The 22,887-nt window shown below is 25.2% G+C and overlaps 1 protein-coding gene and 1 long non-coding RNA gene across 3 annotated transcripts in view; one reads left to right on the top strand and one right to left on the bottom strand.

Moving 5' to 3' along the window:
- Window positions 1-15,089, bottom strand: part of LOC136076674 (uncharacterized) — a 48,473-nt gene extending 33,384 nt beyond the window's left edge. The window contains exons 1-2 of the mRNA XM_065790008.1: window positions 14,854-15,089; window positions 13,988-14,045 (exon numbers count right to left, since the gene is read on the bottom strand). Coding sequence (XP_065646080.1) covers window positions 13,988-14,045; window positions 14,854-14,962 — 167 coding nt within the window. The 5' untranslated portion in view covers window positions 14,963-15,089. The remainder of the gene's footprint in view (window positions 1-13,987; window positions 14,046-14,853) is intronic.
- Window positions 7,405-8,550, top strand: LOC136076352 (uncharacterized). Of its 2 annotated transcripts, none has more exons than XR_010636189.1 (3): window positions 7,405-7,538; window positions 7,831-7,986; window positions 8,348-8,550. It is a non-coding gene; the product is annotated as an uncharacterized LOC136076352 (long non-coding RNA). The 2 variants fall into 2 exon arrangements; XR_010636190.1 differs by having other exon boundaries at window positions 7,405-7,547.
- Window positions 15,090-22,887: the final 7,798 nt, after the last annotated feature.

The raw sequence follows: 22,887 nt of genomic DNA, 5'->3' as shown, positions 1-22,887 counted from the left end.
CAGTTTATGTGGTGCATTTGCCGCTTATTTTGTAGCTCTAGTTTTTCGCAGCGAAAATGTATTATATACTGATCAAATATATTTACCTTCGTTGTGCAGACTGTTAAATTATTATTTTTCCGAAGTAACAACTCTTCATGCCTCTTCACTAGTTCAATCCAATCTCTATTCATTTTTCCAATTTATTAAGTATGAACTTTTTCCTCACCTTGATAACACTGCTAAACATCTGTTTAAAAAAGACATGCAGTTGCATTTATATATGAGAAAACAAGAAAAACTGGAACGTGATATATTGTCTATGAAAACAAAAGAAATTCCTTTACATTATGATATTTATGAAAAACAAATATTGGCTCAAAATGCTATTAAAAGTTTTTTAAAAGATGCAGGATTTTTAAGAACAAATTATGAAGCTACATGGGATAAATTATCAGTATTAGATATTCAAGCCATTCCATCTGTAATGAATGAAGAAAATATTTACTACATGATGCAAGATGAAATGGATCGAATTTATGCAAATAATTATACACGATTAAAGACTGCCAATCAATTCTTAGACGTGCCTATTGATGATGTCATGACAAAAAAAGAGATAAAAAGGCAGATTGCTCTAAATTATATATAAACAGAACCATGAAACGAACAACGTACACACTACTAGAAGAAATTGTGGAAGAAAAATGTACTACATGCAATGGTTATGGTGAACTCTATTTCCTAGTATTAAAAGATAAAAAAAATGACGCTTTATTAAAAAATTGTACGATTCACGTATTAAATAAAGAAGTGTGGATATTTAACACCATTACGAAAAAAGCAGCCAAAATACATCTTCACAAGACGACTTGTTTAACTTGTAAAGGAAAAAAAATAATTACCATCAAACGATGTAAAAAGAAGAAAGAAGAAGAAAAAACAAACAATTTTTTATTTGTACATATTTATTCATTAAACGAATTAATATAATATTTTTTTTAATATACTTCAAACACTTTATCCGGAGGCATATATGGGTTAGCGGGTTTTGTAACAACAGGAGCAGGAACAGGAACAGAAGCAGTTTTTGTTTTTTTGCCTTTCCACGCTTTTTTTATACCGTATAGCAGCGAACCCACTTGCAATGCGTTAGTTACATTTTTAGGCGTAATAAAATCAGCTAATCCTCTTCCTCGTCGAACTCTTCGCTTACGTGACTTTAATCTATAACGTCGTTTATACCTTTTACGTCGATAAACCATTTGCTAAGAGAATTTCCAACAAATCTTAAAAAGTTTTTTTGACTTATTTCAAAATGATGAATTTGTCTGTCTTCATATATAAAAAAAAAATTATATTTATTATTTAAGTAAGTTACTTTAATAATTTGACCCTGTTTTAAACGATGCAACAAACAAAAATCTCCCTTTGCTTTACTATTAACTTTAAATAGTGAAATATAAAAATCTCTTAATTTTGGAAAAGGATAATGAATGTCTACATAATCAATAAAATGTTTCATTCTTTTATGTCTTCTTCTTCGAGTAACCAAATATTAAATGACTCTTTCATAATGTCAACAAAGTTTTCATATGTCATTTCAAATTCGTGGTCCATTTTATTATAAATAAAATTAATATTTACATTTTCATTAGAACGTTTAACTTTAATTTCAGCAAGTCCGTCCAAACGAAATATTAATTTGAAATTGCCCTGAACTTCTTTTAAACTATCATTCACTTCAAACTTGGAAGCTTCCACATTCATAATAGAGTTATAAAATTCGTTTAAACAAGTTTTAAACTCCATTTTTTCAATAATTTTTAATCAAAATGAATTTTTTGTTTTATTAACAAAAATTTATAGTCTTTTTTTTAAAAAAAAACAGGAAAAACACTATTAAATATTTTTTTTTATCAATATATTTTAGGTAATTTATGTCCTACAAAAAAAACTCCGTCATTGATGTGAGAAAAAGTATATAATTTATTTACATAATCTATATCTAAAACAAAACCACCCCAAAAAGTGGATATTTTTAAATGTCCATTTTCTTTATCCCCACTGATAATTTCTACAACGCCATTTTCATATTCGTATGTTAGAATATAATCGCCCATAGCACTTGTGTCCGTTTGTAAATTCTTTAGTTTTTCATTTCGCTTTTCCATGTCTTTTATTAGCCATAAAAGTTCTTTTAAATTTTCTCCAACATATTTACGAAATTTTTGTATAAAACATTTCTCGCAATACTTTTTGATATGTGTTTTTCTTTTTACATGTTTACACACTCTTGAATTCATTTTTGTAAATAAACGTTTTACAGAGTTGAGCTTTTTTATACATGTTTTTTTAATCCGATTAAAATATAGTTTTAAATACACCACCAAGTACGGGTATATGACCTAATAAGCTACCAAGGATACCTTTACCTCGCTTTCTTAGTATACGTTTTCTCCCTTTACCAACTAAAGAATGATAAGGTCTTGGATGAGGTCTCGATTTACGATGAACAAAAATATATCTTTTAGCATTTCTATGACCTCTATGTCTTCTATGTCTCATTTTTTTTAAATATTAAATACTTCGTTTCTTTGTTTATTGCAATCCACTTTTGTTAAAACAAAACGATATATCGGTTTTCCTACTCGATTTAATTCACGATTTTGTTTATTATTTATATACTTGCTTTTTGTTTTTCGATAACACATGAGTGCTTTTCTACAAATTTAACGCTTTATTTTTTTCAAATTTTTCTTAACTCTTCTTTTTCTTAGAGCTCTTATTTCCGTATTATTTGGATCTGTTAATTCATTTTCATCAAATGAAGTTCTATCAAAAAATTCAAAAAAAGCATCTCTATGAAAAGGCCATTTTCCATCAACTGTATATTTGGATAATTTAGACGAATATTTAGGTCTTAAGTTACTTTTATAATACGGAGGTCTTGAAAATAAATTCCGTCTTACAATCATACGGGAAAAATCAATATCATCTGCAGCCATTTTTTTTTAGACTTTAACTTTTTTTTTTGTCTTGTATTTTTTTTAACTTTAATTTTTTTGACTTTGATTTTTTTTTGACTTTAACTTTTTTTTTTATATCTTTTTTTTTTACAATATAAAAAACATAGTGTCACCCTGACACAACCTTACTTATTCTGTCTTTACTTTGTCTTAGTAGGCCTACTTAGTTGTGTTTTTTTCTTACAGTGTTTATTTTTTTATACGGCCGTATTTTTTCTTACTTACTTACTTAACCTTACTTAGTCCTTACTTAACTTACTTAACTTACTTAATCCTGACTTAGTCCTTAGCCTGCTTACTCACACACTCGTTCGCTCACTCGTTCTCACACACTCCACATACATTACCAAGTCAACTTTCGTCAACTTGATATTTTAACATTTAACTAACTAGACATACATTACCAAGTCAACTTTCGCCAACTTGATATTTTAACATATAACTAACTAGACATACATTACCAAGTCAACTTTCGCCAACTTGATATTTTAACATATAACTAACTAGACATACATTACCAAGTCAACTTTCGCCAACTTGATATTTTAACATATATCTAACTAGACATACATTACCAAGTCAACTTTCGCCAACTTGATATTTTAACATATAACTAACTAGACATACATTACCAAGTCAACTTTCGTCAACTTGATATTTTAACATATAACTAACTAGACATACGCTACCAAGTTTTATCAACTTGATAATGAACATAGAAATGTTATGACATGAGTGAGGTTTGAACCCACGGCGGGTAAATGTCATGGCGTTTGAAACATAGTGCGGAATGCGTATGCACTACGCTACGTCGACGTGATGGTTCATGAAATTTTGAATTCATTTAAAATGTTATTTTAACACTTTACGTAGAGTTTTTTTTCTTCACAGAGTTTTTAAAAAGTTGTTTACTCCGTATTTTAATCTCTTTAATCTTGTTCATAAAAGCGTTATTAAAACTTTCTAAATTTAACTAACATGACACAGCATTTTCTTTTCATTGCATAAAGTTACATCACTTTAGCTTTTATTTCGCGTTAATCTGTAGAGATTAAATTTTATACATAAAAAGCGTGTTTTTTTATTAACAAAATCAAATGGCTCGAACACGCATTGTAAAACGTAAACGTATCAACATGAATTCAGAAAAAACAGAAGATCAAGAGTTAAACTTTTGTGAAATCGACTTAACAACTCCAGATGAAATTATTTTAATCGAAGATGATGAGGAGATACACAAAAAATTATTTAATTTAGTTATAGACGCAAGCGAACAACAAAAAATAATAGAAGAAAAAGAAATAGATTTTCAAGTGGAAAATGTAAGTCGTATAAATATATATATATATATATTTTAATAAAAAATTTAATAAGTTACGAGCATTATTTTTCCTTTTTTTTTAGAAAAAAAAGAAAAAAAAAAAAAGTCGATCGAAAAAAAGGAACGATTTAAAAAAAAGAATAAAAAAACTTTTTTTTACACCAACAGTATATTCTTATCAATAAACTTTTTTTTGTAAATATATTATTTTTGTAAATATATTATTTGTTTCTATTTTTTCTTCGTATGTTTGCTTCTTTTAATTGATGTTTAATGTCGACATATGATTCGGCAGTATGAACCCAGCGTTTTATTCTATTACCAACTCTTCCAAGTTTACGGTTTGTTTTATTATCTTTATATCTGTTATTTGTTCTTCGTAAAGAAGATAATATTCTTTTACAATTGCTCGGTAAATACTGACTTTCAGTCTGTGTCGATGTTGAACTTTGTTTAGTACTTGTTTGTGTTTGAACTGCTTTTTTTGTTCTAGGAACTGTAGTTTATGTGCGTGCCATATTCACCGTGTTTAATGATCTAGGAGTATACCTTATTTTAGGCATTTTTTATAAAAAATGATATTTTTATATTTATATCTATTTTTATTAATTACCAAAAAACAACATGGTTTTTTTATATAAAGCAACTATTTTTTTAGTAAAAAAAATGGAAAATATAAGAATAAATAATCAACTATTTCCGTTTGAAAAAGAAAACGTGTTTAAATTATATATATATAAAGATAAAAAAAAAACGCCTCTGGCAATTGTCCGTCCGTACAATCCTGAAATTGGTAATTTTTTTATTTAAATAAAATATATCTTTATAATTATGCTTTTTTTTAAATTAATATTATTTTTTTTTCCTTTTAGACAAACGACTAGCAATAGCTAATGATTTAATGACAACTTTAAGAAAAAAACAAAGAGTCGAGGAGTCTTCTCGTAAGTTTAACTTTATTACAACTTTTTTTTAAAAAATAAACTTTTTTTTAATATTTTCTCTCACTTTTTTTAGAAAGTCGTTATCGTGAAAGCTCAATTTTGTAGCATTTTTGTATATTTTTGTTTATAAATTTTTTTTGTATATATTTTTTAAAGAAAAGTAAATTTTTTTTGTAGTCTTTTTTTTTATATTTTTTTGTTATTACTATCTTGATATTACTATTTTAATATTACTATTTTAATATTACTATTTTTATATATAATAGAATAAAAAAAATGATTAAAGAAATAATAAATCACACCTCAAAACAACTCCATCATGAATGGAAACATTTGGCGTTTTTGTTGAATTTAAAAAGAACTGAAACAAAAAAAATCAATAAAAATTACATAAAAACATTCGATAAAATAAAAAAAGTTTTAACTACATTTATACTAAATCAACCAAACAAAAAGTCGGCAATAAAGCATTTGTATTTTATTTTATCCATATGGGAAGATGAAAAACTTTTATATAACATACAACAATGTAAATTATTTATAATGAATTATTTATATTAATTTTTTTTGTATTTTTTTAGCAAAACATAACATGAATTTTATGCAACTAAAACTAAAAATAGCAAATTGTTTACAATGGCAATGGGAAAGTTTAGCAGAATATGTTGGATTTCAAAAAAGAGAAATTGTATGTATTCAGCACCCAGCTAACACATGCTTAATTGGCCCAACGTTGGGTTAACGTTGGATTGGATGACTAACGTTGGCCCAACGTAGTGCCAACGCAATGTAACTCGACGTAGATTTTCATCACATTGGCTCTACGTTGGGCCAACTTACTTTGAAAAACCTACGCTATCGAGCTATTCACGCAAAGCATTTATATATAGCATTACAATCTCCATTTTAAAATAGTTTGCTTTTTATAATGGCATCGTTGTAAACTAATAGAAAAAGCAAAGTAATTTTTGAGTGTTCTGCTAAGATATTAGAGCGTTGCGTGTAATTGAATTGTGCAGCTACACTTACAAAGGATTCAATACAATATCTATAATATTATTAGTTTCGTCATAAATCTTAAATCTTAAACCAAGATTTCTGTTGTTTTTATCAAAAAATTTATTGTTAATTTTAGATAATTTTATGATCTATTTAGACTAAGTTTTAGTATATTATATTTATATATATATATATATATATATATATATATATATATATATATATATATATATATATATATATATATATATATATATATATATATGTATATATATATATATATATATATATATATATATATATATACATATATATAGGTATATATATAATATATATATATTTTATAGAATACATTTATAATTGTTGTAATATATATATATATATATATATATATATATATATATATATATATATATATATATATATATATATATATTTATTACAACAATTATAAATGTATTCTATAAATTATATATATTATATATATACCTATATATGTATATATATATATATATATATATATATATATATATATATATATATATATATATATATATATGTATGTATATTATATAGTATATATTATTATGTAGGTATATTATATACTATAATATATATGTATATATACATATATATATTTATATATATATATATATATAAATATATATTTATATAGTATATACTACTGTTACCCGCAGTATCAGGAATTTGCTAAATGCTAATATTTATATTTATTATTTGCTATTTATATTTTTTATATAATATTATTTGCCAAATAATATTATATATATATAGCAAATAATATTATAACTATTAGCATTTAGCTAATTCCTGATACTGCGGGTAAAAGTAATATATACTATATAGCTCTAGTTTATGTATTGAGCACTCTTTAAAATATACATAATTATACATGATAATATAAAGATACTATCTTTAATATTTACATATATAGACTTGCGTATATATATATGTATATATATATGTACATATATATATATATATATATATATATATATATATATATATAAATATATATATATATGTATATATATATATATATATATATATATATATATATATATATATATATATATATATATATAAATATATATATATATATATTGTCGCTGCAAAACAAAACTCATTCAAAGTTTTTAACGTTTGTTATATTTACTTTTAGTTAGTAATGTGAGTGAACAACAGAATAGCAATTTGCCTATGCGAAGAATGTCACCTGGTTTATCAACATTAATATGTCTCGACGTAAATAATGTATTTTTTGCTTTTAAATTTTAAATATTACATATTTTTTAGTAGTCATTATTACACTGTAGAGTATAAAAAAAGCCTCCAAATAATACTAGATCCAGGCCTATAAAAGTATTAATCCACCGCTGCGCTCCTCAGATGTTGCTGTGGTATTAACTGACAATATATTTTTGCCATTGCATACCATCTTTATAACATCTTTAGCAGGTTCTACTTGAAAGAGCTTCAGTGTACTTTTAATAAAATATTTTATCTGATCTTATGGGTTTATTTTTAAACTTTTCAGATTATTTATCTTGTTTTGATTGATGGACGAGTTGTTGAAGAAACAGTGAGCAACATTTTCTGCTAATTGATGGCTACAGAAGTGGATCAACAAAGTAAACAGTGAAGGTCGAGGAGGACAAAGCAAGGGATGAAAAACATGAATCTATTGTTTATGGTTAGTGATCAATAAATATTAAACATGATAATAGTTATGTTGTATAGGGTCATTCAGTTATAACATAAAACAATTTACTTATACACATGTAAGTTTTAACTTATACTTAAGTTATAACTGAATGTAACCCTATTTAAGGTTTTAACTTTTAGGAAACCCAAGTTGGCTTTACGAAAAATAGATAAAATTTGGTTTAAATGTAAATAGAATGTAATTGGTTTCATTTGTTGTCTTTTTAATGATTGCCCAACAAATTACTTTTAAACTGTAGTTAATCTATTTTTTAGGGCTACTAAAGTTTTTGAAATGTTTTAACACAAAGTTATTTAATAATATTTAAATGTATTTTTTTTACGACAAGGTGCAAAAGATGTTTCAAAAGCGGAAGTAAACGATCAAATGAAGTCGTGGGTTCGTAAATTGTACGACCGAAAAAAGTTAGATGGTGCGAGGATTGATTATGCATGCCACTCGGAACTTTGGGACAAAGGCAGTGATGCAAATGGCGAAGATAATGTCTAGATTATTGTATAACAGTTTTAATATTATCTGATATACATTTCATTTTCTTGAATATGTTTTGTTTTTCACCTTGAAAATAAATTTAGCTTGAATGAAATAACAAACACATTTCAATTTGCATTTGATTAAAACAATTTAAATAGCTTTAATCATACGTCGATTGCAATTGCAATCTTTTTAATACATTAAAAATAAACAAATTTAAGAAATTTTATGTTAACAATGACCTAACTAACTGCGTGCTAGTTATAAGTAGCGTTTATAATTCACTGAACCTAATAAAATATATCGTCGGATAAATGCTGGCTAAACTGCATTGGGCCAATGTAATCGGGCCAATGTATGCCCGGCGGCCATCAAGGAATCGGCCCAACGCTGGATGCCAACGTTTGGCCAACGTTACAAGAAGCATTGGGCCAACGTTGGCCCAACGCTGGTGTGTTAGCTGGGCAAGACTATGGAAACGTAAATGAAAGAATTCATCGAGTATTAACTTTAATTTATCAAAGAAAGGGTACAGAAATTGAAACAGCACGATTTTTATACGATTCGCTATGGACATGGTCAGTGGATCTTTCAAGTGATTCACTATCGTCTTGGGCAATGGATTTTAAAAATGAGAAACTAGAACTTTATAATAATATAAATGAATGCTTGTCAATAATACATAATTTTATATTGCAATAATTTTTTTGTAACTTTTTTTTGTTTTTTTTTTAGCAAAACTAATATATTTAAAAAAAAATGAAGCAACATGTCAAGCAATGTGGATGGTAAGTCTTTGTTTTTTTATTTTATTTTGAATTTTTTTTTTAATTTTTTATACCATTTTTTTTTATTTTATTTAGTTATGGAGAAAATATTAATGAAGAAAGTATATGCTATCACGATTTATTATTAACAAAAGAAGAAGAACAAGATTTGGAAGAACTTATGGAAATGGAGGAGTGTACAGAAGAAGAGTATGAAAAATATTTAGAACAATTAGTTCAAGAAATGGAAGATGAAGAAGAATTAGATTATATTGAAGAACTCAAATCACAAATGATAGAAGAAGAAATAGAAAAAGAAATACATGAAATCTTGGATGAAATAGATTTGGAACAATATATTCTAGATGTCATCAATAAAATGGACAACACACCCGAACTTTATTTGTAACTTTTTTTTATTTGTAAATATATTTTTTTTTTCTTTTTTTTAGTCAACTAATAAAAAAATGATTAATAATGATGTTTATGAAGATATGTTTCCTGATTTTGGCGACGTGTTTGAAGAAGTTGAAAAAGACGTAACAGAAGTTGAAAACGTAACTTTTAGCGATATATTTAAACAGGAGGATGATGATGAAGAATTAGAAGAGAATCTTGTTTATATTTTTATTCTTTTATATGTTTTATTGTCTAATTTTATTTATTTATTAATTCTTTTATGTTAAAAAACACATGTATATTTTTTATTATGGTTTTATATAAATAAATGTTTTTTTTTCAGCAACTAATAAAAAATGTCAGACAACACATATCCATGCTGTTTTTGTGGAAAAGAATTTAGTGTAAAAGAACTTTTTAATCATCAATCAGAATGTTCTACAGAACAATACTCTCATCATTGTTTTACATGTAAGAAAAAGGTACAAGATTTGTTAAACCATGAATGTGATTATGAATTTCTAGATATACAAAAAATATGTTTTTTTTGTTCAAGCAAAGTAGAAGATCAAGATTATTATGAGCACTCTGTCATTTGCTTTCAATATTATAAAGAACAACAAAATCGTTATTTAAACCAAATCATTCAAGACGAAAAGAAAAATTTAAATTATTTAAATCTTTCCATTAATCAAATCATGAATGGAATGAAGAATCTTCAAGAAATAACAACTAAACAAATAGTTGTCACTAAAGAAAAAGAACAAGAAATTAAAAAACTAAAAGAAGATAATGACAAACTTCATCAAGCACTAGAAGAAACCAAACAAGAAATGTCAGAATTAAAAAATATTTTTTACGACAACATGATGGTTTTAGCAAATCAACAAGATACAGATCTTAAACAAGAAATTACAAAACTTTATCAAATCGTAGAAGAAAACAGTACTGAATTCTTAGCTTTAAAAAATTCAATGCAAGCACCTAAAAAAGTCAAGGTAATACAACATATTTTTAAAGATACTCAAATCATTAAACTGGATCAAATGGATCTGAGGCTATTATCAGATGAACCATTTTATACTGAACCTGTTTACACATCAGAAGGTTATCATTATCGTATAAAAGTTTATACTCGAAGCACCAACGTAAACAATTTAGCCATTTATTTTCAATTATTACGAGGTGATCTAGATGATGCATTAAAATGGCCTTTTACTAAACATGTCAATATGACCTTGAGAGATAAAGATAAAGATTTTACTCGGACTGCTAACAACGATAATTATCTTCAAAGTTCATTCGATAGTTCTTTTGACAAACCTACAGAAGAATATAATGTAGCTGTTGGTTTTAACAATTTTATTACACACGAACAACTCAAACAATTTATTATTAATAATAATTTATTTATTACGATTACTATTATATAATATTTTTTATTCTAAAAACTCATTTTTTTATACAATTTTTTTGTACTTTTATCTAATTATACGTTTTATTTTTTAGATTAACTAATAAAAAAAAATGAATACAATTGACATATTCAGAGAAATCAGTTTGGAACTAACCACTGACAATGTCAAATCTATCAGATTCCTTCTCAGAATACCGCTAGGAATTAAACAAACTTTAAAAAATGGTTTGGATATTATAGAATACTTTAAAGATAATACTATACAAAGTGAACATGGACATATTTACGAATCATTAGAAAGTAAATTGGAATATCTACTCCTATTATGTAAAACAATTCATCGAAATGATATTTTTAACAAATACAAAAACAAAATACCACGACTTCCTAGTTATGAAGAAAGCATCGCTAAAAATTTACCTCCTATATATTCACCACCGAACGCAGTATATCCAAGTGCAGTCGTAGAAGCAAAACAAGAAGAACTATTACATTTTTATAATCCAGAACCAGCTGAAGCACCTGAGTGTGCCCAAGAACCAGATTTTATTTAAAATACTTTTTTTATTATATTTTTTTTAACTCTATTTTTTGTAAATTTTATTTTTTTTTTAGACAACTAATTAAAAAAAAATGGGCAGCAACTGGGGTCATATTGGAAATATACTTCATATAGAAGAAGCTACACTTCGTCATTTTTTACAAAGACTTCATCAACAAATGTCAAGAAAAAAAAAAATTATAGAAATAGACAAAGAAACAAGAAAAAAGGCTCATTATTTGGAAAACATTCATTCTTACATTAATAACTTTGAACAACAAACACTCATCTGGTTTACTCCTCAAGAACGGCATTTTTCTTATTATCTTTTTGATTACGACAGTTCTAGATTGGATAACAGATTTACCCATGAAAATCAATCACAACTTAGCTTGAAAGATTTATGTAAAAGAACTTTGGCATATCGTCGAATTTATTTAGAATTTAAACAGTTGCAAAAGAAAATTGTTTCTTTATTTGATAAAACCAAACTAGCACATAGCAAATGGAAAAATAAAGATAACATTCGTTTGATATTTTACAGCTTTCATTCGCTCGTTGATTTTGAATTTGATTCTTTTTTTAATATTTATAATAATCGTTTATTATTTTTTAAACTTCAAAGAGAATATCTTTTCAAATTATTTCATATACTATTTACAGAAATATCCTATTTTGCTGATCCACGTAAAGAACTGGAAATACATTTAATACGAAAATTATATCGTTTAATTATGGAATATATAACTTGGTCACAAGAACAATATTTTTATACTATTGAACCTTGTTTTATTCATATTAATATTGTTAATAAATATTTTTAATTTTTTTTTTTTTAGATAACTAATAAAAAAAATGCAACTAGAAAGAAGTAAAAAATTTTACGAATACAACTTTTACTACATTGTCAAATGGTTTTGTGTCGAATCAGATAATAACATGGATCGAAATAAAAAATCATTCCAACAATTGACTAAAAGAACTTTAGCAATAAGAAGAACTAAAATTGAATTGCAATTCTTAAAAGAACAGCTAGGAGATTTATTCCCTCAATATAATTCTGAACAATTTTTTTATACCAGTTATGAATTGTCTTTTTTAAATGATCATAATTTATTTTTTTGGATACACAGAAGAATTATATTTCATTTAAATCGTTTATTTAGAAAACATTATTTTAATCTTTATATTAGTGATAATGATTTAGAATTTTTTTATCATTGTATTATGAAATATGCTCAATGGTGCATTGATCAATATTATTATATTTGTGAAAATAATTTTGTAAATTATAAAAATAATATTTTGTATTTTTAGTCAAATTAATAAAAAAATGAAATCCGGATATTCTAAACGAAAGCCTAGCAAAAAAGTCAGAAAACAAATGAAAGGTATATTTTTTTTTATTTTTTTTCTTTCTTTTTATCAATACATTTTTTAATCAACTTTTTTTGTTTTACAGCCATGTACGCCTACTACTTTAAACAGCAAAAGCATTCTTTGACTCACTCGCTGGAGATAAACAAACGATACTTTTGTATAAAGCAATGTGGGCTATGTCAAGCCTGTCATTTGAAAAAAAACAATTAACTTTTTTTGTATTTTTTTATTTTTTAGAATATATATATATTTTATCGCAATTTTTTTTATATTACTTTATACTAACATTTTCTTTTTTTTGTGTGTTTTTTATATTACTTTATACTAACATTTCTTTTTTATAGAAATAAATAAAAAAATGAATAACAATATTGAAAACTGGGATGAAGAACTCTCAGCCCAACCGTTTGAATTACCACCACCTCATTTGAAACTTAAAAAAATTAATCCTAAATTAAAAGGACTAAATTACGAAAAATGTGTCAAAATTGAAGTCAAATTAAAATTAGAAGAAACAAACCCCCAATATCAAGAACAATGGATTTGTGATTCACCCCCTTTTGAACTTGATAAAAAATTTTATGATTATTATGATTTTATTATGAATTTATTGTGAATTTATTGTGATTTTTTATAATGATTAATTTTTTGATATTGTAAACTTTATATGTAACAGTTTTTTAAAATAAATATTATATCTACGTATACGACTAATCTTTTTTTCAGCGCGCATGCGCATGCGCATGCGCTTAGGGTCATCTCCGACCAAGAGGTCTCTTATGACAAAAATTCTTTTCACTTTAAACGGTTCATCATTTCGGTTTCAACACTTTAGTACTCAGTTTTATCACTTAACTTAACGGTTCAACATTACATCGACGGACGGATGTCTCTTAAGGTCTCTTATTAGAATTGTAACTTAGGTGTAAGGTCTCTTATGAGAATTGTAACTTAGTATATCATCACATGTTATGACACAAATAGTCAAACCTCAATGATGCCGCATCTTCAGTTGTAATTAAACCAAAGGCAGCTACTTCACTTTCACCTATTTTAGTAAAATTAAATTAATTAAAAAACAATTTAGCAACAATGCAAATACAAAATATAATAAGTTAATTGGCATATTGTCACCATGATCACCCAGTTACTGGAAACCTGAAATCCAGTCCAACCTGTTCCATGTCCTGCTGTCTTGTTGGATTCGCTTTCTAAGCAAGAGGAAGTCATCATTACAATAACTTTTGTATTTCTCAATCTGTTACTTGTGATAGTTAACTTGTGACTTTTTCTCTTGACAACCTAATCACTTACCTTAACTCCTTGATATGTGTCTTAAACCTGACCCTAGCTTGCTTACAGTCTCTTCTTTTTCTCCTTTAGGTGGTTCACGAATGCAGTGTTTTCCATAAACCTTTCATCTTGTATTTCTCCTTCAGATTCACCCTATCATTGCAATACTTACTAATAATGTGCTTATGGAATACTGTTGCCATATCTGGGGTAAATCTTCTAATAATGCTTTTTCTTTTTTAGACAAGGTACAAAAACGCATTGTAAACATAGTTGGACCTGCTCTTGCACCCAACCTCCAACCATTACCACAACGTCATATCGTTGCTTCTCTTTCCCTTAACCCTAACTCTTAAAGACTTAGAACCTACAACCTTTCTTCATAAAAGTCTTCATTCATAAAAAATAAATATTTGTATATGAATATATACACTTGTTCATTTCCTTTATACATTTTGTGATTGGTTGATACATTCCTAAATTGACTGCTATCAATATTATTTACAACAGTTGATCTAGGGATGTATCAACCATATCATTAATGTATAAAGAAACACACTAACCACAACTATCTTCACAAAGTACAATATAAACAGGCAGACGAATTTGTAAAAGTTTATATGTTGCATCAAAACAAAGAAACTCTGGATATGAATTGTACGCACTGTGCATAATATCGTCTTGAAAAAAAATCCCTTTCAAATTGTTGTCAGAATCTAATAAAACTTCAACATTAGCATCTGAAAAAAAAAAAAAAAGTGATTGTTTTAATAATAACTAAAAATAATAATTTATGTAAATAAATAAAGTTTAGAAACATTTTCTGAATGGCTGAGTAAAAATATTAGAAGCAGCTATTACTATAACAAAGTTGTGTTATCAAATTTTGCTATTACATACCATTTTTAAAAATAACTTTTTTATAAAAATAACTTATTTAACTTTTCATTACGAAAGTTTTGTTTGATTTCTTGATTGAAGTGTCAGGTTGAAGTTGAAGCTTAATCAGCCTAAATTGTTTTCTGATTTTAACATCTCTATCTATATTAATTAATTCAAACAAAGTCAAAAAATATATGAATATTTGTTGCCCTTTCATTGGTAATAAAAGCTAAAACAATAGATACCTATGTAGATACTGTACAGTAAAATCTAAGCAACTGTTAAACTTTATCATAGAAAATAAAAAGTTGAGCAGGCTTTTTTAGCTGGCAGCCCAAGACATTCAAAATGAAAATTTTTTTTACCTAACATCCTATTCAAATTAAATTATTTTGCGCGAACAAGATTAAAAGATTGGCGGTCGCACACAAAGTTTGTCCACATTTAAAGAATTTTTTTAGACACACTGACCATGGCAGTTTGCATGTTTTAACTTTTAAAGCGTTTCAATAATTTGTGGTAAAAAGCTAAACTTATCTACTTAGAAAAAAACCAATTCTAAAAAAAAAGAAACAAAGTTGTAACGAAATATAATATTATATTTTATTCATTTATAATTTATTAATTAATAACTTAAAAATAGTAAATTCTAAAAAAATATTCATTTTGTAAAACTTTTTTAAAACTTTGTATTCTTTTTTTTAGGTTGGTAATTTTAGCTACCAAATTTCATACAATTTAAGGAAAAAGGCAGTATATTTGAACTAAAATTAACTAAAAAATTGCATGCTTTTTTTATAAATGTATTTACCACATTTGATCCCAGTCTGAAATTACTTCCTTTATATTGCCCGATTTCCAGCGTTAATACAAAATACTGGAGATAATAAACGATTGCTCTGTTTGAAAAATGTAGTTAAAAACTTATAAAAAAGTTTTAAATAGCTACAAAAAATGTAGTTAAAAAAAATTTCGTCCAAAAAAATTACTTTAAATGTGGACAAACAAGGCGTGCGACCGCACACGCTTTCGGGTAAGACTTGATCTGTGCACTCCTAGAATATATATTTACAGTCATGGACAAAAGTTTGCGACCACTGCCATTTTTGCATATTTTTTAATGTATTCTACTCTGAATTGCTTTTGGGCTACTTTAGTGCTACAATTTTACATTATAGTATATTACACATAGTACATTATACTAACAATCAAACAGGCTCCAAAAGTTATGGTTTGGGGAGCAGTCTTTGGTAGGGGTTGTGCCGGCATTTGGATTATGCCTAAAAATACAACGATCAATGGTGCTGTTTACTTGAGTATACTGATGGATAAGCTGCCATCATTTGTACCAATACATGGCATCACTCATTTCCAGCATGATGGCGCACCTTGTCATGGTACCAAGGCTGTTTAGGACTGGCTGCATTCTGAAAACATCCCGCTACTGGAACCTTGGCCAGGCAACAGTCCAGATCTCAATATTATTGAGAGTGTTTGGACTGTAATGAGCAGAAGATTGCTGCACATAGCCTAAGTTCTGAAGATGACCTTATCAACTGGATTAAACGCGTGTGGGTGCAGGAGATTACGCCGGACTATTGCAAGAAACTGTGTGAATCGATGCCAGGATGTATTGAAAATATTCTCAAAAATAAAGGATTTCATTGTAAAAACTAAAATATGAATAGACATGCTGTTTAACCTGTATAGTGTGAATAAACATTCGAAATATATGTACTGATTTATAATTTACTACTTGTTTTTCTAAATTTTGAGTGTTTTTTGTAAAAAATTGCAGTGATCGCAAACTTTTGTCTATGACTGTATATATACTACTTATAATACATATATTTATAGTTATTATATATTTTCATTTGCATCATTGTAAACAATTTATCTAGATTAATTAATTTTAGAACTAAATATATATATATATATATATATATATATATATATACACACACATATATATATATATATATATATATATATATATATATATATATATATATATATATATATATATATATATATATATATATATATACATACAATATAATGTATATATATATATATATATATATATATATATATATATATATATATATATATATATATATATTATTCAACAACATTTTATTACTCATTAAACATGATGGTAAACCAGTGGTACTTGGTATAAGCGTATACATTTCTGTTTATTTGGATTTTAAATTGCGATTTTCATCTTGAAGTTTTCTGTTTTTTTTTTGTAGCCATGACAAAGTTTAATGTAGTAGATTTCTAATACACAGATCCTCCACACCAATTAAATCTTACCATCTCAAATTAAATGGTAACAGAATCTAATGGTAACAGCATCTTAAACAGTATGGCTGTTGCTAACACTTTCAACAACTGCTATAAAACAATACAATGCCCACCTAAAAGTAAAATGATTTCTTCTCTGACTATTTAAAAATTCCAATTCTAATTTTTTTTTTCTTTATCTAATGACTGAATATGGTATCTGATTTAATAAAAAAAGTTCTAGAAAGCAATAAAAGTTTAGATCCCACACACAATAAAAAATTATAGAAAACAATAAAAGTTTAGATTCCACACATCTTCTTAAACTTAATGTTACTTCTAAACCTCTGTGTACCATATAACAGTTCTTCTAATAAAGGCTTATTTCCAGATGTCTTTAAGATATTCAAAGTCATTCCTATTCATAAAAAGGGTTCTATAATGGACCACACAAATTATCAATCAATTTCTCTTCTATCTAACATTAGCAAAGTACTTGAAAAAGCTTCTATAGCTTTTTTTTAAAAAAAATCAGTCTCCACAAATATAAGTATGGATTTTATAGCAGACACTTAACAACTCATGTACTTGTTAAAATAACTGAAACTATTAAAAAAGCTCTTGAAAATAAAACTTTTACATGTGGATTGTTACTTAACTTGGAGAAAGCCTTTGATTCTGTTGATCACTCTAATCTCCTAAGTAAATTAGAACACTACGGTATTCAAGGTATTGCTTTACAATTGTTTTCATCATACTTTCTTAAAATTTTGCAATTTGTCTTCATTAATGATGCCAAATCTTTGCCAATAAAATGCTCCATAGGTATACCCTAAAGTTCTGAATTAGGACCATTGCTATTCCTCATTTTTATAAATGATCTTAATATCTAAAATTTTAAAGGCTTATTATTTTGCTGACAACATAAAATTACTCATAACAAACCAACCATTAAAAAAAAATTAGCAAATATGTTAATCATTTATCTAATCTAGTTACATGCTGCACTTTAATTAACTAAGTTTTAATACCAACAAAACTGAACTCATCATTAACAAATCACATCAATCTAAAAAATATAAAAACCTAAACTTAATAATAAAATATATAAAAACCTAGTTTCATTAAAATATCTTAGAATCAAAACTGACTCAAAATCTATCCTATTCCTCTAGTCTTAAAAACTTAGCGGTGAAATTGTGTAGCGGTGAAATGGAATGCTAGCCAAAATGTGTCACTATGTCAATTATGAAACTTTACTCAATATAAACCATTCAATTTTTGGATCACATCTCAGATATGCTTGTCAGGTTTAGGGACAAACCAAGTCTCTAACATTTTTTAGATTATTTAACCTGCAAAACAAAGATTTAAAAATAATATACTTTCAACAATACAATTTTAATTCTGACATCAATTACGTTCTTAAAAAAAAATACTCAAAATGTGTGATCTTGAATCAAAAAAGTAAGTAAACCTCCCTATAATATCTTCAATCTTTTATTAACTTTATATATATATATGTATATATATATATATATATATATATATATATATATATATATATATATATATATATATATATATATATATATATATATATATATATATATATATATATATGTATGTATATATATATATATTTATATATATATATATATATATATATATATATATATATATATATATATATATATATACATGTATGTGCATTTGTACAAAAATTTTTTACTTCAGATACTTCATGATTATGTGTATTATTCATTGTTTTTAAAAATTCTAAAAATTGACCATCTTCAGAAGCTTTAAAATGGACAGTGTTTTTTAAAAGTTCTATAATTATTAGCACAATCAAAATTCACCATAAGACTTTTTTATTCTGTTAGTTATTGGATTATAAGTTTTAATCCAATAGCAATTATAATATAATATAAATCAAAGTAAAGTTCTATACTTTGCTAAAACAATAAACACAATAACTTACGAAGTTTTACGCTTTCCCTTGCCACAATATTTAAATTTTTGACCACCATGAATACAACAATACTTTATAAAATAATATTTAATATCAGCTGCCATTAAAGCAGCTTTTTTAGGAATGGATTTCCTAGCAGCCTCAATAGTTCTAGCATCTCTTACCCACAACTTTATAAAAGAAGTATCTTCGTACTTTCTAATAGCTTCTTTTAAAACTGCAAATGATGCAAAAGAATAAGAGCATGAAAAAGCCATAATTTCGCTAGAAACACAATAAAGTAAGTTATGAAAACAGCTGTACGAAAAATACTTCGAAAAATGTGGTGAAAAAAGATAAAAAATATAAACAAGATTACATTTTTAACACGTGACATTCTTAGCCAATAAAACGGACTTTCGGTAGGCAAATTTTTATTTTTTTGGCTACCGACTTTCGGTAGGCTATCCACGGCGTATATAATATAATATAAATATATATATAGTATAAATATATATATATATATTTATATATATATATATATATATATATATATATATATATATATATATATATATATATATATATATGTGTTGTATATATATATATTGTGTATTATGTATATGTGTTGTATATATATATGTTGTATATATATATATATATATATATAATTATATATATATATATATATGTGTGTATATAATAATATAGTATAAATATATATATATATATATGTGTGTATATATATATATATATATATATATATATATATATATATATATATATATATATATATATATATATATATATATATATATGTATATATATATATATATATATATATATATATATATATATATATATATATATATATATATATATATATATATATATATATATATATATATATATATATATATATATATATATATATATATATATATATATATATATATATATATATATATATATATATATATATATCAGGCCTTGTTACGAGATTTCGCTGCGTAGCGAAAACGCGTAACGCATTTCTAAGTAACTCAACTCAAATATATTTTGCATCGTTAGAAGTTATATTGCGTCACTCGCGTTAAAGTTTATTTATTAACGTTATTTTATTAACGCGTTAAAAATCATACAGTTTGTTTTTTTCTCACTATAACAAAAGTTACAAATAAAATCTAAGTTCTTATTTAAAAAATCATTTTTATTATTTTTTTTAAATATAAACTAAATTTTATTTTGAAAAAAATATTTTTTTCATGAAACGTAAAATAATGTTTGTTTATTTTCTTATGATTTTACAGTTGGTTTTTGGTTATTTTATTAACTGTTAATAAATTTTTTCTTATTTAATATGTGAACTCATTTTAATGTTTTTAAACAAGAAAGAGTTTTTTTTTTGTTGTTTATCAGTTACCGATAACATATTCGTGATCATAATTTATTTTCATAAATTAAACGAACGTCATTAAAACTTTACGTTATTGAATTAACAATAAACAAAATATCTTATTAATAAAATATTTACATTAAAATAAATCGTACATTTTTTAAACTATTATGACTAAAAATAAATTTAATATTTAAAAGAAATTTATAATTTAATTCCTTAAGATAAAACTTATTAAAACACTTAATTTTTTTAAACTAATTTTTAACAACAACAAAAAAATTATTTAACAAACTGTTTCTTTAACAAAAAATAGTTTACAAATTGCGGTTAAATGTTTTTACTTACGACTTTATTTCTTCTGAATAAACGTCACGTTAACGACAATCAAAAGATAATTTAAATATATAAAAAAGATACAAAAATATATAAAAAAAATACATAAAAAAGTTTTTGCGTAGCGCAAAACTGCTGAACGCGTAGGCAAATCGCCTTTTCGCAAGCAAAATGCGAGCTGCGTAACGCTTCTTAACAAGGCCTGATATATATGTATACATATACATATATATATATATATATATATATATATATATATATATATATATATATATATATATATATATATATATATATATATATATATATATATATATATATATATATATATATATATATATATATATATGTATATAAAATGTATATATTTCTTTTATATATATTCATAAATTTACCCATATGCATAAATATATATTTTATATATATTCATAAATTTACCCATATACATGCTTAAATACATATTATTAAAATAAATAAAAATATATGATAAAGAATAAATGTTAGAATTAAATATACAACACCAACTCTATAATTAGGAAGTAATACTTTTTCTATTAAAATTATAAGTTTTTCAAAAAAATGGAAATAAAATTTCTTATCAAAACGTGTTTTTACAAAAAAAACATAATAATGCATACTTTCATTATTGGTAGAAGATTTTATACTGAAATATTTGCTTAATAATTAGGGTAAGGTGTTTAAAGTTTATCAAATAAATAAAAAATTGAGTCTGTTAACGGACTAAATTTAGTCTGACTTATTATATTTTATTAATTTTGATATTACTTTAAACATCTGAATCTTATCAAAATTAAATGCTATTTCTAAGTTAGCCATTCCAGACAATTTTTTTATAATTTAAAAAAACATATATAATTTATATCATCGTATAGAGCTTAACCTGACTTAAAAAATGAGGGGTCACTCGACCTTTGAAGTTAAGCGGATCCAAAGTTATTGAATTTTTTGTAGTGCAAAAATTGATGATTTTTTGACGAAAGGTATAGGGCTTAAGTATGAAAAATTTCCATAGTGATCCAACAACTATAAGAAAATAAAATACACCAAAATTTTTTTGTTCAACTGACGAGATTTACCAGAATCATCTATTTTACAGACTGAGGATTTTTACTTATTTACTTAGTTTTAGAAAATAAAATTTGGGTTATATTATAATAACACCATACAAATGTGCATAAAGGAACCATGGAATACAAATAGTACAACATTTTGAAATTATTGTATAATTTACAGACCGGTCAGTAAATTACTGCAAAAGGGCTACACAAACCAACTTTGAATTTATTTGATATTTTTCAACCGTTATTAAATTTGATTCGAAATTTTTCATAATGGTCCCATTTTTATTCATCTGACGAGATTAACCAGAATCATCTATTTTACAGACTGGTGGTTTTCACTTATTTACTTAGTTTTGGAAAATAAAATTTGGGGTTATATTATAATTACACCATACAAATATGCATAAAGGAATCATGGAATCCGAATCATACATCATTTTGAAATTATTGTATAATTTACAGATCGGTCAGTAAATTACTGCAAAAGGGCATTAAAATCTGTCGAAATTATTCAGAATAACCTATTTAACAGACAGAAGATTCTTCAATAAAGTTAAAATTTAATTTTTAATGAAAATAACTTACAGCACACAAACTTTCTGAAATTTGGAGTACTTACAACTGCAATAGGCAGGTATAACAGCAGAAATTATATCTA

The sequence above is a fragment of the Hydra vulgaris genome, chromosome 02 (genome assembly GCF_038396675.1).
Source record: "Hydra vulgaris chromosome 02, alternate assembly HydraT2T_AEP".
Taxonomy (NCBI): domain Eukaryota; kingdom Metazoa; phylum Cnidaria; class Hydrozoa; order Anthoathecata; family Hydridae; genus Hydra; species Hydra vulgaris.
This window is presented reverse-complemented; position numbering and strand designations above follow the sequence as displayed.